The 16983-nt window shown below is 47.2% G+C and overlaps 1 protein-coding gene across 1 annotated transcript in view; it reads right to left on the bottom strand.

The window, feature by feature from the left end:
- Positions 1–16983, bottom strand: part of TRANK1 (tetratricopeptide repeat and ankyrin repeat containing 1) — a 61756-nt gene that overhangs the window by 16294 nt on the left and 28479 nt on the right. Inside the window, 12 exon segments of the mRNA XM_033053418.2 lie at positions 2832–2920; positions 3741–3897; positions 4580–4647; positions 4650–4701; positions 9688–9822; positions 10291–10490; positions 11086–11818; positions 13510–14477; positions 14480–14920; positions 14923–15132; positions 15135–15493; positions 15495–15642. Coding sequence (XP_032909309.1) covers positions 2832–2920; positions 3741–3897; positions 4580–4647; positions 4650–4701; positions 9688–9822; positions 10291–10490; positions 11086–11818; positions 13510–14477; positions 14480–14920; positions 14923–15132; positions 15135–15493; positions 15495–15642 — 3560 coding nt within the window.

The raw sequence follows: 16983 nt of genomic DNA on the forward strand, positions 1-16983 counted from the left end.
ATAAAAGGAAATTAAGTTGGTTACGTAGAACTTTCCCACAGTGAACCCATGCTGCCTATGACTAATGACTGCATCGTTGCTCAAATGTTATTTTCAGTAACTCCCAGAATAGCCTTCTCCATACCAGGCCCCAAAGTGAGACTGAAAGGCCTGTCATTACTAGGGTCTTCCTTTTTACTCTTCTTGAAAACTGGGACATTTGTCAGCTTCCAATTGACTGAGACCTCTCCAGACTTCCGAGACCTTTGAAAAACAATGGAAAGGGACCCCACAATAAAATGGGAAAGTTCATTCAGTAACTGGAATGAATCCCATCAAGCCAAATAGATTTATGTGCATCCAGCTGCAGCACCAAGTCTCAAACTAGTGCAGTCAGCTGGGAATTTATCATCCTCCAAGTCACAGTCTTCCAGCACATCATCAGTGTTAAAGACAGAGGTGAAGAAGGCATTAAATGTCATTACTTTGCCTATGTCCCTATTTGTGAGCTAAATTACTTCATCAAGTAATGGACCAATGTTATGTCCAATCCTTCTTTTGCTGTTAATGTGTTTTAAAATTACCTTTTTGTTGTCCTTCAGTGCTGGATTGCTTGAACTCTACTCGAGCTTCCACCACATGAATTTTCTCCCTACAGTGACTAACAGTATCTGTGTTGTTCTCTTCCAGTGTCACCTCCCTTTGTTCCAATGTCCACACACTTTCCCTTTTCCCCTAAGTTCAAGAAGATGATGCCTGTTCACCTAAGCCAGACTCTGCTCCACTTGCTTGACTTCTGACTCTTTGGAATTTCCTGCTTTTACACTCTTCAGAGATAGCCCTAAAACAGTGCCTATCATTAATTAGCTCCTTCCACAGCCCAAGTCTGCTCTCCCCATAGTCAGAACCAAAGGTTTGCAGGATTTTATCTTCTACAGCCAAAATCTTGAAATTCATTTACAGTAAATTCACGAATACAAGCCGCACTGAGTATAAGCCGCATCTCTGGGTGTTGGCAAATATTTCGGTTTTTGTCCATAGATAAGCCGCACACGAATATAAGCCGCTCTGTTGTTCGCAGCAAGGACCCGCGTGCAATTAGTAACAGAGCCGCGGCAGGGCGGGGTTTACTGGCTGAGCTAAGGCTGTGCAGGCTCGGCCCACTAGGGGCCGCTGACGGGGCCAGGTGGCCCAGCCCGGTGCTGCTGCTCGGGGCCGGCTGCCGCTGCCACTGGGCTCGGTCACCCCGGGTCGGCGCTGCCCCGCGGTGGCAGGCAGGGACGGAGCTTTCCCGCGCCCGTGGCACCGGCGGTGGGCGCGGACAAAGCACCCCGCCTCCTCCCCGAGCCGCGGCAATGGCGGCGCGGGGCTCCCGCCGGCTCCCCGAGACGCGGCAATGGTGGCGCGGGGCTCCCGCCGGCTCCCCGGGCTGCGGCAATGGCGGCGCGCACTTCCCACCCCCCCCGGGCCGCGGCAATGGCTGCGCAGGGCTCCCGTCGGCTCCCGGAGCCGCGGCAATGGCGGCGCCCCCCCCCACGTCGGCTCCCCGGGCCGCGGCAATGGCAGCGCGGCCCCCCCGAGCCGCGGCAATGGCGGCGCACCCCCCCGTCGGCTCCCCGAGCCACGGCAATGGCGGCGCGGCCCCCCCTGCGTCCTCCCGGAGCCGCGGCAATGGCGGCGCCCCCCCGCCCCCCCCCCCCCCCCCAACCTCTCCTCCCCGGGCCGCGGCAATGGCGGCGCCCCCCCCCCCTCCTCCCCTGGGCTGCAGCAGAGGAGGGAAGAAGAGAGCTCTCCCGCCTCTCTCCCCGCCCCCCGTGCTGCCTGCAGGGAGCCAGGGCGACACGGTAACACTGTAACAATTGCGAAATGCCGGCTTTTACTGGCCGGTGCTTGGCTCGGCACTCTGGCTGGCACGTCTGGGGTTGTAAATGTCAGAAAATTATTAATATATTAGCCGCACCCGACTATTAGCCGCACTTCCGGGTTTCCACCAAAATTTTTGTCAAATTGCTGCGGCTTGTATTCGTGAAATTACTGTACTTTGTGGTCACTGTGACCAACACATGAATCTCTGCTGTATTCATAAATGCCTCTCTGTTTATAAACAACAAATTTAGGAGGTCACTTTTCCTTAGTCAGCTCCCAAGTAACTGTACTCAGAGTTATATTCAAATGCTCCAGAAATTGCCTGGACCTGTCTGTGTCCACTGCATGATTTTCTCAGTTGATGTCTGGGAAGTTAAAATCACCCATAAGGACAAGAGCATTTGATCTAAAGATATCCCTTATCTCCCTGTAGAGTATTCCACTGATGTTGTTGTCCTGGATGAGTTTTGTTTCAATCCCATTAACTGTCATCCCATATCTGTATTAACTAGGAAGCTAGGAAACAAAAGACTATAAAATCTCTATGTTCTTTAAACAGAACTGGAATGAAACCATCATTTTCATACCCCAATTAATATACTTCCAAGAAACGCTTTCATTTTTCTACAGTATGTGCAATGATACTGTCAAGAACATGGTTTAGATTCACACATATAAGTCAATTTTGATGGATGCTAATAATTATTTTCTCCACTGTCTTTCATTTGTGCGCATTAAAGTGTATTTCCCTCATGAGACTGCAAATTTCTGGGCAGTGAATTTAAGATTACAAACAAAAGGTTTGCTTTCCCTGCTCACTTCTTATAAGTCATTTACAAGTAGACACACAGCTACAAACCACAAACTAAGGCAGTCTGCTACAGAGCAACTGAAGGTTTACAGATGATTTTATAGATACAGACAAAAGAAAAGGTTTCAGAATAAGCAAGAATCTTTACTTATTTCAGATAAACATATGTTCCTACCTCCCAGAACTGGTGTCTGGCATAATAGTCTCCCTGTGCAATCCATTCTTCTGGAGTTGAAGTTTTAGCAAACATGCTGTCATCTAAGTCTATAAGGGCAGGAGTGACCATTTTATGTTAGAATGGATAAACCCCAGAAACCACTTACCATATACCAAAACTAAGTATTATCTCACAACATTCCAAGCTCTGTGTTTGTGCTTACACCAGTAATGGTAACTATGAATCAAGTGTGGTAATACCGTTGTATGAAGCTACCAGTGAGAATACAAAAAAATGTAGAGTTTGGCTGGAGACTGGGCAGGTAACACAGCAGAAAAATGTGACCATTTAAAGCCATAAATGTCTGCAGCCATCAGGATCCATTGAGTTCTCTCCATGGTAACTGGCTGAGTAGCAGTGACCTGATCTCCCTTTATGTAGGAACACCTCTTAAGGTCACCCCTTGAGGCTGAGGGATCCCTTACTAAACACCACACATCAATGGGCTGGTAAATGACATTTTTGCACATGTGTGATATTTAAGAAAGGTATAGCAAGCTTATGTGAAAAGTAGAGTATTGAACACCAAATCAAATATTTTACATATCTGAATTTACTGGTTAGAACTCAATAAACTAATTATAAGATCAGGTCTGTCTAAGGGATCATGGACTCTTCTCCTATGACAGCAAGAAGACTTAAACTAGTGAGTTAGCAATAAAGTTATACTTTAACATATACATCTGATCTTTAGAGACAAAATAATTAAGATCCACTGAAATAAGTGTAAATTTGCAAGGGCAGTTATCAATGCATACTGTTAGAAGGAGTAAGAGATATAAATTTCTTTATTACACAGACTAAAAGCAGGAAAAATGAGTTTTGACTGTTTGACAGTCTTTTAAGAAAGTTTTAGGACAACTTTACCTTTCTTCTTGTCTGTTTTGACAACTTTAACAAATTTTCTTTTGATGAAATATTTAAGAGCTGGAGCCTGTTTATCACAGTCTTCATCAAAGATCCAAAGATTGACTCTAGCTCTTGTAATTGCAGTATACAATTGCTTGAGTTCTCCATTCAGCAACTGAAGCAGAACAAAAACATTAAATAAAATAAATGAAACGCCAGATGAGCTAAATTGTTAGAAAGAAACATACTCTGCAGTTATAAGAAAACAGAGAATTTATACAGAACTAATAAAAAGTAAGAAAGTGTTTTTAAGTAAGAAAGTCTAAATATTAAAAATGGGATTTCAATTACATAAGCCATTGTCTAGCTAACTTACAAGCAACTACTACTACAAATCAGTTGCAGGCTGATGACAAGTTATTTTCCTTCTAATCACTTGCACGTATAACTATTCATTTACCTTACAATCCTGAGAATATCTGATTTACCAGATTCTAAGCAACTTCCTTAATTTCCAGGTGGTGACACCAATCAGAAAGCAGACTATAGGAATAATGAACATTGAAAAGCTGAATTGCTATTTGCTTTAACCACAGTTGTTCTGTAAATATACCCAAAAGTCTATGACACAAGTCTGTTCTGTAATCAAATTACATTTGCAAACAATCTCTTATCTTTTAAAATCAATATTATATTACATTATTATTATGTTATATTATACAAATGTGAACAACTATAAAAGGTAAAGCAACCTTGATAAACATGGAACTAACAGGATGAAAGAATTTAAGAAATTTCCCTACTTTTAAGATTGAAGAATTTTGCCCTTCCCATTCCCAATGCTACAAAACAGTCACCTTGTACATTTCTACATTAAATGGAGTCCTTTCCTGCATACCAGTGGCATCCTCTAAGCGCTTCTCACTTGCACTTCCAGATCAGGACTATAAGAAGAAATTATCTTCCATTCTTTGCTAGCCTGAAATATCAAGAGAATAAGGTTTATTTCTATGTGCTAACCACTACTGCCTACATATGCACAAGATAAGGTCGTATGGTGTAACCTGTTCATCCCTATAATGGAAGAAGGCTCAGAGGACAAAACCAGGGGAGAAAATTATCTCAGGGAAGAATGTAAAGAATAATCAGCAATTTTTAATGAGAAAGCTGAACTTCATCTCAACCCAGCCTTTGATACTTGTCTGTGCCAGGTGGTCATCAAGGCATATAAACAACCTTCCTTAAAACAGCTAGTACAGAATTATACCTTCCTGAGCTGTCCACGCAAAAGCAAAGATGTGCCTTAGCCCAACAGACTGTGGACAATGTAAGGAGCAAACAAAACAAACCTTTAAGGGTGCAACTAGTTTGAGCTGGCTACAAGCCGCATATTACTTTTCAGGGACTGGTGATGGCCAGCATCATGATGGAGAAGCTAATGAGAATACATGTAGATATATAGATAGACGTATAAATATATACAGTAATTTCATGACTATAAGGCGCACCCTTTTGACTAAAATTTTTCCCAGAACCCGGAAGTGCACCTTATAGTCCGGTGCACCTTATCTGATGTACAAAGTTGCAAAATTCCAAACCTGGAAGTGAGAGCCACAATGGGGGGGCGGTTCTGCGGGAGCTCCGAGTCGCGAGGAGGGGCGGGAGCGGGTGGCCACGGCCGGCAGGAGCCGTGCGGGGAGGGAGGGAGCTGCCCCCAGCCCTGGCTCTGGTACGGGGAGGGCACCTGGGGCTGCGTTTAAAGGCTACGCCAGTCTGTGAAAAATGTTTGCAAACTGCCAGTAATTCATTACTTTGTTAGACGAGGCTCAGCTCCTTACTGGAAAAAAAAAAAGGGTGAGCCTCTGCCAGTAATTTGTTACTTTGTTGTATGCGGCTCAGCTCCTCGCTGCAAAAAAAAAAAAGGGCGAGCCATGAGCCCAGCCGCGAGTGGGGGACAGGAGTGGCCAGCCCCCGGACAGCGGCGGCCGCGTGGGCCGAGAGGCACCCCCTAGCCCCCGCTCCCAGCCCCCGCCAGCCGCACGGGCTGAGAGGGACCGCCCAGCCCCCGGTCTCAGCCCCAGTGGCCGTGCAGGCTGAAAGGGACTGTCCAGCCCCCGGCCAGCGGCAACCGCACAGGGAGAGAGTGGGTGGGCAGTGCAGCGCCGCCCCAAGTTGCGGACAGTCCCAAGCCGCCCTTAACCACAGCAACCCCAAGGTGTGAGCTGTGGCTGCCCTGAACCACAGCAGCCGCAAGCCCTGCCTCACCAGTCAGGGGTGGTTGGGAGTGCCGGGCCCTGCCCACGGGGAGGGCGCTTGGGGCTGCGTTTAAAGGCTACACCAATCTGTTAAAATGTTTCCATTTTGAGCACATGCCAGTAAACTCCACGGGGAATTCCAGGGGATTCCGTTACTAATTTATTACTTTGTTGCGCAGAGCACAGATCTACGCGGCAAAAAAATAGCGCGCCTTATAGTCCGGTGTGCCTTATACGATCTACAAAGTTGCGAAAGTTGCCGACTCCCGGGGGGTGCGCCTTATAGTCCGGTGTGCCTTATGGTTGTGAAATTACTGTATATACAGGGAGTACTAATGGGAATCACATCTGTTTTGTGAATCCAATGTATATTACCATTATTATGCTTACAGCAGGATTTCAGGATCCTGCTGTATCACTCTTCTAGATTAAAATAATATGCAATACTCAATATATCAAATAAGTAATTTGATATTAAACATGAAAACCTCCTTGGGTGGACTATACATTTTCATCTAAACACCCTTACAATGCTCCCTCTGTGGAGGAAATCAGGTTACCTTCACCATGGAGGAGGGTCAAGTTTTAGTCCTAGGGACAAGGATTCTCCTACAGACCCTCAATACCACAACCAACAAACTCACTGAGGAGGGGTCTGGTGATTGCTGGGCGAGGCAGCTCCATCAGCTTTAGCTTAGGGCAGAGTGAAAGGCAAATGGTGGTGGGATAAACTCACAAGTTGCAATTTGTCATACTAAAATCTACTATCTAAGACATGTTGGAGAGATCTTGGCCTGCAGGTTAGGATGGGCAGCCACTAAGTCTCCTTGACTCTACAAGAATAACAAGCTCAGTGAGCTGGACCCACGCATATCCCATGCTGGCATATATTGTCATCCTCAGGGCTCCCAGAAAAGATCTGCCTGGTCATTCATGTGATGAATGTATTAAGCTTTGTGTTGAACACCAATAACTGCTAGTGGTGATCTCAGCCAGGGGGTGGAACGGCACTTGACAACAACTTCTCTTGTAAGAATACTCAGAGGTGAGCAAAAAAACCCACTCATGGGGAAAGTCTAAAAAAGCGTGGTCAGAAAATACTGGACTCCAACACAGAGACATGTGAAAGATGTCTATAAATACGCAAAGATACTCCTAACTGTAAGTTAAATGAGGCAGCAGATCAGTGCTGTGCACTCTCATGTCATGTAGGAAATGCCAGCTCCTGATCATGCTGCTCTGCTGGTTCCTGATGCCCTGCAAGACCTTAAAATCATTACTATATTCTAAGTTACAGTAGTTTCACGAATACAAGCCGCACGGATTATAAGCCGCACCCCCGGTGCCTCGACAATGTTGCTGTCTTTGTCAATAGATAAGCCGCACCCCGAATATTAGCCGCACTTTCGTTCGTCGCGAGAATCCGTGCGCAGCTTTCACAAATTGGCCAATTAGTAACAGGATCGCGGCATAGCGGGGTTTACTGGCTCGGGGCGGGGCCAGGCAGGCTCGGCCCGCTCATGGTTGCCGACGGGGCCGGGTGGCCCAGCTCAGCGCCACGGCTCGGCGGGGCTGGCCGGGTGGTGCTGCCGCCGCCGCCGGGCTCACTGGCCCCCCTCTCCCGTCAGCACCGCCCCGCGCCGCGTTCGCTCGCCCTGCCGGCAGGGCTGCCGCCGCCGCTGGGCTCGCTGGCCCCCCTCTCCCGTCAGCACCGCCCCGCTGCCGCGTTCGCTCGCCCGGTTGGCAGGGCTGCCGTCGCCGCCGCCGCCAGGCTCGCCGCCCGCCCCGCGCCGCGTTCGATCGCCCGGTCGGCGGGCTGCCGCCGCCGCCGCCGGGCTCGCCGGCCACCCCGCGCCGCGTTCACTCGCCCGGCCCGCAGGGCTGCCGCCGCCACCAGGTTCGCCGGCCGCCCCCTCCCGTCTGCACCGCCGCCGCGTTTCCTCGCCCTGGCCGGCACTGCAGGCCCCCGCACCGCCGGGCTCCCCCACGCTGCTGGCCCCGATTCTGCTGGGTTTCCCCCGCTGCCAGGCAGCCCCACCCGTCGGCCTTCCTGCTTCTGCCATGCTCCCCTGCACTGCTAGCCCCAGTTCTCCCGGGCTCCCCCGCCCTGCTGGCCCGGGCTCTGCCGCCCCCCTGCCCCGCCCTGCTGGCTCAGGCTCTGCCGCCCGCCCCCCACACTGCTGGCCCCGCCTCTGCCAGGCTTTCCCACCTCTGCCGGGGCCGGCCGGGCTCCAGCTTGGCTTGGGGCTGCCGCGGGCTCTCACTTCCGTGTTGGCAGCTTTTAGAATTTTGTTAATGTATTAGCCGCCCCGGAATATTGGCTGCACTTCCGGGTTTCCACCAAAATTTTGGTCAAATTGGTGCGGCTTGTATTCGTGAAATTACTGTATGTTAATTTTTCCCTTTTGGTATTTAATTGAAATGTGATTAAATACTGCCAAGTTTCTGGCACAAAATGAAAAATACTCATTATGAGGCTGAAATAACATTTTTACAATCTAGAAATTTCTGAGCTTTGAGCAACACAAAACAAGTTAACTGTCTTCTCGCATCAGAAAAAAAGCAGAAAACCTTTCCTGCAAAATGTATTTTGAAGTTAAGATTTTGAAAAGTCATCAGTGAAGACATTCCTAAGCCTGTCACAGATTTTAACATGACAACCAGCTAAAGGAATCAGTTTGGTCAAGAGCTTGCTGTGTTTTGGGGGCTTGGCCTTTTTGCCTTCTAGATTTTTCATTCACATCTGCTTCCTGAAACAAGACTCTTCCTAAATCTCATTTTCAAGACAAATAAAAAGAAAACCCAACACTTTTATAAAGTGCACAGGGGCACACTGCTGTGTTTACAATGGTCCACAGATTCACCTTTTCTAAATTAGAAAACCTCAGGGTGAGCTGCTTTCTTGCCTGCTTGTTTAACTGCTCAAATCAACTCAATTATTCATGATTCACAGGAACATGGAAGAATTATATGAAAACCGTTCTCCAGGCCTGACATACATTAGTCTAAGCTAAAATGCTCTGCACAACTCAACTCTGCTGAACTGATTCTGCTAAATTCTGATTAATGATTGTTGTTTTCCTGATTACAACTTGCATCACCAGAAAAAAAACCAACTTTGAGAAATTTATCATCCAGTATTTACCTCATGCTCCTCCTTTCTGCCCTCATCACATAACATTCACTAACCTCTGTGAAGAGCCGCTAGTAGCTGCCCTCATTTTTTTTGTGGTTTTCATCTGCTGAAAGCCACACAAGACACTGAAGGGTTTTGAAAGGTAGAAGCAGAAGACATCTGCAACAGGGCTGTTCACACTGAATGTTAAATCACAGAGTAACTCAGTCATGGGTACATGGAGTGTCTGCAGGTATGTTCAGTAAGGAATACTTGGAATACTTGCCTGTTTGGGGTCAGAGTAGTTGTCTTGGTGTGCAGCAGAAGCATGTGTGTTTTTGTGTGTGTGTGTGTGTGTTTGTGTGTGTGTGTTCACCCCAAGATCTCCCTTAAATTTTAACACTAAACCTGAAGGAAAATGCACTTAAGGAAATGCATTCTCAATTAATAAACCTACGACCTCTCAGTCTTCTACTGTGATGAAACCACTCATCTTCAGAGAAAAGAGGGAACCCTTTCCCAGCTAAACCACCAATTATACCACAAGTAAGATCGACTTTAGAAAAAATGCAGAAAATGGATATGAATTAAATACCTCTGAATCTGTGAAAAAGTTGTAAAGAACATCATCAAATTCCAAGCCCTTTGCTTCATAAATTGTCAGTACAAGTGCCAAACTAAGTTTCTCAGGTATCTTCTCCTTTGCAGTTTCATTTGTCACTAATACCACCTCCAAAAAATACACTTAAAACATTAGAAATCAAAAAAGGAAAAAAAAAGTAAAAGCTGTACAGAGAAAAACAAACATGATGCTATTGCAAGGGCCTTCAAAAATCTAGACAACATTTCACAGAGACACTTCAGCACACTCCACAAAAAAGGTCACAAAGCTGCCACTAGAAGACTGACAAATGCATGATTTGTGCAGACAGTTTTAGGTGTGGTGTAAGAAAATTTGGAGCTAGAAAGGAACAGGTCAGACAGTACCTCACACAATACCTCACACCAAAAAAAGAACAGAAGGAACCAGACATATTAAAAAGAATCAGAAACCAACACAATAAAGGTTTGTAAGTTTAAAATGCCTAATTTATCAGTGAGACAAGGGCTTAAAAAAGAAAGCTATGGGCAGTTCATACAAGACTATTATTTAGCAACAGAGCTGGCAGAATCTGCAAAAAGCCTATGAAAAGCAAATCTGATGTGCTCCAAATTCTATGGGTTGCATTTTCCTTTTGTTGCCCCTCAGCAGAATTGCTAGGTCACTAACACTGCAGGATTCCAAGACAGTAGGTTTTGGCCCATCAAAGAGACCACGGTCCTGAGGAAGGCGATCAAAAGATTCTGGAAAATAATGTTGAAGCAAATCAACCACTCCAGATGCTAAATGGAGAATACCTGTAAAAAGCAGAATACAAGTTTTAGACTTCAGCCTGAAGTCCTTGTAAACACACTTTTAAAAGATTCTGTTAGAAATTTGGAATCAAGAAATATAATGACAAAAACATTAATCAGGGAAGGGTGAAGCTGTAAGCTTCAATTTATGTTTCTTCCAATTTAAGTGGATGTCATTCTTGGGCCTCTAAAGATCAGAAAACATACTACAATGGCTTGGCAGCATTCTCACAAAATAAAGATCACAAATGAGAAACAAGTATGAAAAGCAGAAGCAGCATACCAATGCAGTAAAATCTAGTGTTTTGGGGATAAGACAATAGAGATGGGAATGATAATTTTCCAATTTTCCCTCAGACACAGCCAAAGCATCCAGTAAGCACGAGAGTTAAAAAAAATTACAATTTTAAAAACATTCATTTTTGGTTTTCCAGTTGAGATGCCAAAAAACAGAACTGAAATATCAGAAAAAGCTGTCTATCTGATCTTTTTGAGAAACAGGCCACACAGAGAGTGGCTTTAAATTGGCCAGCAGGAAATTACAATTATTAGTGACATGTGAAGAGCACAGGTTCAGTTTATAAATTTGTTACTCTACCTAAATGGGACCTGTAGTTCTGGTACAACTGATATATCCGTTTGGGTTTCCTAACATGCTGCTTCTTGTTCATAGAGCTCTTGCTTGCATAATGAAACAGTGACCTCAGGTCACTAAAACGAAAAGCAACTCCTTTCATTATGCTCTGGGCAGTGTCATCGGTTAGAAACATGGCATTAGGGTCATTGATGCATTTCATTAATATGGCTAGCTCAGCTTGTGTGAAATCCTGTATTTCATCTCCATAAAACACATGGATAGACCATGGCAGCTCCCTGAGCTTTGAAAGTCTTTGAGATAAATTATACAGTAAATTTTCTTCATCAAAGTAACCTCTCTGTGATCGTATCTGCTGATAAAGACAGAAGAGGTGATAGATCTCACTCCTGTCTTCCGTGAAATTTGGTGATCTCTTTTGGCCTAGCTTTTTGTACTGCTCCTCAGTAAGCTTGCCCCCAAAGCAACTCAGTGCCTCAAAAGAGCCTTTCAGAAATGATTTTATTTCTTTCCAAACCAGTGCTGGATTGTACAAGCTTTTACCTTTTATAATTTTTGGCCATATTTCATTCGCAAATACATTGTAAGTCACAAAAGTCCAAGGATCACTTTCCTTAGAGCATGCATCTGCAGCTCCTCCATCATCACGCTCTTCTGCTTCAAGATTGCCTTCTTCATCCTCATCCTGCCAATTTGGTACAACCAAATCTTCCTGAGGACTCCAACCAACAATTACAGTAGTTTCACGAATACAAGCCGCACGGATTATAAGCCGCACTTCCGGTGCCTCAACAATGTTGCTGTCTTTGTCAATAGATAAGCCGCACCCCGAATATTAGCCGCACTTTCGTTCGTCGCGAGAATCCGTGCGCAGCTTTCACAAATTGGCCAATTAGTAACAGGATCGCGGCATAGGGGGCTTTACTGGCTCGGGGCGGGGCCAGGAAGGCTCGGCCCGCTCATGGTTGCTGACGGGGCCGGCCGGGTGGTGCTGCAGTCGCCGCCGGGCTCACTGGCCCCCCTCTCCCGTCAGCACCGCATTGCCGCTGCGTTTACGTACTCGCCCTGCCGGCGGGCCAGCCACTGCTGCCGCTGGCAGGCATGCCGGCCGCCTCGCCACTGCGTTGTTTACGTACTCGCCCTGTCGGCGGGCCAGCCACTGCCGCCGCTGGCAGGCATGCCGGCCGCCTCGCCACTGCGTTGTTTACGTATTCGCCCTGCCGGCGGGCCAGCCACTGCCGCCGCTGGCAGGCATGCCGGCCGCCTCGCCGCTGCGTTGTTTACGTACTCGCCCTGCCGGCGGGCCTGCCACTGCCGCCGCTGGCGGGCATGCCGGCCGCCTCGCCGCTGCGTTGTTTACGTACTCGCCCTGCCGGCGGACCAGCCACTGCCGCCGCTGGCAGGCATGCCGGCCGCCTCGCCGCTGCGCTGTTTACGTACTCGCCCTGCCGGCGGGCCAGCCACTGCCGCCGCCGCCGGGCTCGCTGGTCCCCCTCTCCCGTCAGCACCGCCCCGCTGCCGCGTTCCCTAGCCCTGCCGGCGGGTTGCCGCCGCCGCCGCCCGGCTCGCCGGCCGCGCCGCGCCACGTTCCCTAGCCCTGCCGGCGGGCTGCCGCCGCCCGGCTCGCCGGCCGCGCCGCGTTCCCTAGCCCTGCTGGCGGGCTGCCGCCGCCCGGCTCGCCGGCCGCGCCGCGTTCCCTAGCCCTGCCCGCCGCCGCCCGGCTCGCCGGCCGCACCGCGTTCCCTAGCCCTGCCGGTGGGCTGCCGCCGCCGCCGCCCGGCTCGCCGGCCGCGCCGTGTCGCGTTCCCTAGCCCTGCCGGCGGGCTGCCGCCGCCCGGCTCGCCGCGCCGCGTTCCCTAGCCCTGCCGCTGGGCTGCCGCCACCGCCGCCCGGCTCGCCGGCCGCGCCGCGCCGCGTTCCCTAGCCCTGCCGCCGGGCTCGCCGGCCGCCCCCTCCCGTCTGCACCGCCGCCGCGTTTCCTCGCCCTGGCCGGCACTGCAGGCCCCCGCACCGCCGGGCTCCCCCATGCTGCTGGCCCCGATTCTGCTGGGTTTCCCCCGCTGCCAGGCAGCCCCACCCGCCGGCCTTCCTGCTTCTGCCATGCTCCCCTGCACTGCTAGCCCCAGTTCTCCCGGGCTCCCCCTCCCTACTGACCCGGCTCTGCCGCCCCCCTGCCCCGCCCTGCTGGCTCAGGCTCTGCCGCCCGCCCCCACACTGCTGGCCCCGCCTCTGCCAGGCTTTCCCACCTCTGCCGGGGCCGGCCGGGCTCCAGCTTGGCTTGGGGCTGCCGCGGGCTCTCACTTCCGTGTTGGCAGCTTTTAGAATTTTGTTAATGTATTAGCCGCCCCGGAATATTAGCCGCACTTCCGGGTTTCCACCAAAATTTTGGTCAAATTGGTGCGGCTTGTATTCGTGAAATTACTGTACTCTTCTAAGACTTCCATCTTCATTTCTTGGAAAAAATGGGTCAGGCATGGATGCATCTAGTACCAGTAACAACTGCTTGGAAGTGACAAACAGTGGAAAATTTTCATTTTTAATGTCTTGTAGCCTGTGAATATTTGGGTCCAGAGGCTTGAAGTGACTGGTCACCTTGGAAGACTTGCTAAGTTCAATGAAATTCTTCTGGACTTCTCGGCACAAGACATGATTTTTTGTTACAAAGATCTGGTGCAGGTGCTCCAGCCTGTTTGATGCTTCTGCACTACACGTTAGGTCTTCTTCATGGTCACATGAATTCACTTCTGCACCAGCTGTGTCCATGGGAATCTTTTCATCCACGCTGTCCTGGTTTTGCTCATCACTCACCTGCTCCTCACTTGAATCATCACTCTCATGTTTTAGTCCACTGTCTTCCTTCTCTGAACTAGTTTTTTCAACCTCACTGCACTGTCTCTGGCGCCACATCTGCCTCTCCAACAGAGGTCCATCTGCCAAGGTGGATTTTTCCCAGTATGAATAGAATTTCTTCCAAAGCCTATATAAGCAGCAAGTTGTTTTCCCTGTCCCACTTCGCCCAATTAAAATGATTGGTTCCATAGGCTTTGGATTGAGGTCAATCACTGCGTACTCCAACTCCCCAACTCAGAAAGGGTAATCAACAGAAGACTGTGCATCATTTATAATGTTAAGTGCCATGTTAGTACTGAAGCTGTGAAACTTCATTATATTGTATTCCAGTTCTGCTGCACTAGCTGGAGGGAAATACTCAGGCATGCTATGTTCTTTTGATTTTTCTACCTCCATGTCTTCAATGTAACAACGTGGAACACGCTTCTGTGTTGTCACACTGTGGTTCTGATATCCTTCGTTTATACCCTTGAGCTTTTTCCTCAAAACGCAAGATAAGCCACGGTTGTAGGAAATGCATATATTTTCTAAGGCATGGTTCAACTGCAGTGATCAAGAACAATGGCCCAAATTCTAATTATTTCTGTGTAAACTCTACCTGATTTTTCTAGATGACTTTTTGTCTGTTCTGTCTCCATGATCTTTTCTGGACTCTCACTGCAACGAGGAGAAAAGTCAATGGCAAGTTCCCATAACATTCTTGCACCTTTGCCCAGTTTGTCTTCATACAGCTGGATATCAGCTTTCAAGTGTTTCAGTGGCTTCTGGAGGCCCCTAGACCATTCCCCATTGCCAAGCCACTTAATTGCCATAATGGTTTTAGCTTTCAGATAATGAGGCACAGCTTTACTGCTCAAAGTCTTTAGCATTTCAGGAGTGCACTCTATTTCCCAAGTCATGTTATCAAACTCCTGTACATATGCCTCAATATCCAGACTCTTTCCCATTTCTTCCTCTAGTTCTTCCTTCTCTCCATTAGGCAGGGCCTAAATTTCCCTGTTCCCTTCTTTTTCTCCCAATCATCCCCTTTTCTTTCAGGATGAGCTATGCTTCCACAAGGTTGCAAGGAACTCCTTCCCTCTTCTGAATTAGTCTGGGCTGAAGATGGCCTTTGCACCAGAGGATGATCCTTTTTCAGGGTGTCACTCACTTTCAATTGCTGAATTAAAGCTGTGATTGCCTGCACTAGACTTTCTGCTGTGTTAAGGGGTTGTTTATTCCTTCTGTTTCCTGCTGTGCCAGCTGACCCCTTTTTGGTTTTGTAGAACACAGGGTTTTTAAATCATTATGCACTGTGTTGCCAGATGGTGCCTTTAGTGAGAACCCAGATGAAGAACACCCCATGCTCTTTGACTGTGAAATCTCAGAGCCTGGAATGGGTTTAGATGTTTTAACTAGCTGCCCTGCTCTATCTTGGCGGTGCCTCTTCTTCTCCTGTGCAGCATTATTCCAGGCTTCTAGCAGTAGATCTCTCTTTTTAATTCTATGCATCACATCTTTTCCTGATTTGTTTTTTATGCTAAAGTTAATATCAAATTTTGCCAATAACTATATTACTCTCAGTCTGCTTTGAAAATCCTCTCTGGAAAACAATATGCATCACTGTATTTCCATTGTCATCTTGTATGTTTGGATTAAGATATGGAAAGTCAGATGGTCTTGAAGCAAAGAGGTCAAGTAGATACTTCAGGATGTTTAAACCAGTGCCATCTGGAAGCAGGAGAACAAACAGAAAACAAACTGACCTGCTTTACAAATCCACATTGTATTCCAACAATTTCAATACTCTTTTTTTCCCTGCTGCTAGTAAATGCTGCAGTTGCTTTTAAAAAGAAAAACAAAATCTACATTTCATGTTTACAAAACATGCTTATGTGAAACAGCTCAAAACTGAGCTTTTCCAAGTTTCAGGAAAAACATTACAAGGCAGAAAAGTTTTAGAAATTCCTAGTGCTGCAATTATTCCCATAGCATCAGTCAATTTAACTCCTTTTTTAACTTCTGGGTACAGACAGATTTGTTCATTTTCCAACATCAGCCCTGACTGCTACCCAAGGGGCACTGGTGATCTGTCATTCAGACAAGCAGCAGATCAAGGTAATGCTCTAGGATAATTTGGTTCACTTTAATAAGGCACCCAGACATAATCTCCTGCAGATAACTTTGCTTTACTAAAAGAACCTGCAGGAAATCCCAATTATTTCCTGATATTCGAGGTCTCTGGAGCAATGCCTACAAAATAAAATGTTACCTCCCTGGGAGGAAAAAATACATATATATTCTACAGCTTCCTGGATTTCATCCAGAAAATAGATGTGATTTAAATGAGACACTATATACGTGAAACATTTATTTTCTAGCTGTAAAATAGTGACATGCCAAAATCATTGTAAAAGAATTGCACATCAAAAACTTCACACATTTCAGAGAACATATTGTCAGGGTGCTTCTTAATCTTTTGAATTAAAAATTACAACTGGTATTATCTATGCTTTTAATCTCTCTAAAGCCGTTCAGTGAAATGTTTGTGCTTTAAAAAGTAACAAATTCAATATTTTAAATAATTTTAATCCTTCAACTCAAAAATGCATTTTTCTGTTAACTTAGAATTAAACTTGATTTGGGGGCCCAATTTCCGAGTTTATCCTAAGTTTTTATATTTTTACGTAAGCCCTACAATTCTTTCACTCACTTCTCCCCAGAACAAAACTTTACTTGATTTACAACTGGACAAAAACTGATAAACAGATTTCAGATGCCACTGCAGGATTTCCTTCAAAGTCTGCTGCCATTGCTCTAACTTTACCTTTGTGTCTTGCAACATATGCCCCGTTCACTTCATTCCCACTCAGCACTCATTTTAGAGAGCTTCAGAGAAGAACCTTCCTTGATTTCCCCATGTCACCTGAGATTCCATTACCTCTCCTCACAGTCCCAGCCAGAGCAGCCACAAAGCAGAATACATCAGCTGAACAGACTGGTGTGTATACTCTGGCCTGCAGCAGCCGAACCCATAGGTAAGGAATGGGGATGTTTTCAACAGCAAAAGCC

Source organism: Catharus ustulatus, chromosome 1 (genome assembly GCF_009819885.2).
Source record: "Catharus ustulatus isolate bCatUst1 chromosome 1, bCatUst1.pri.v2, whole genome shotgun sequence".
Taxonomy (NCBI): domain Eukaryota; kingdom Metazoa; phylum Chordata; class Aves; order Passeriformes; family Turdidae; genus Catharus; species Catharus ustulatus.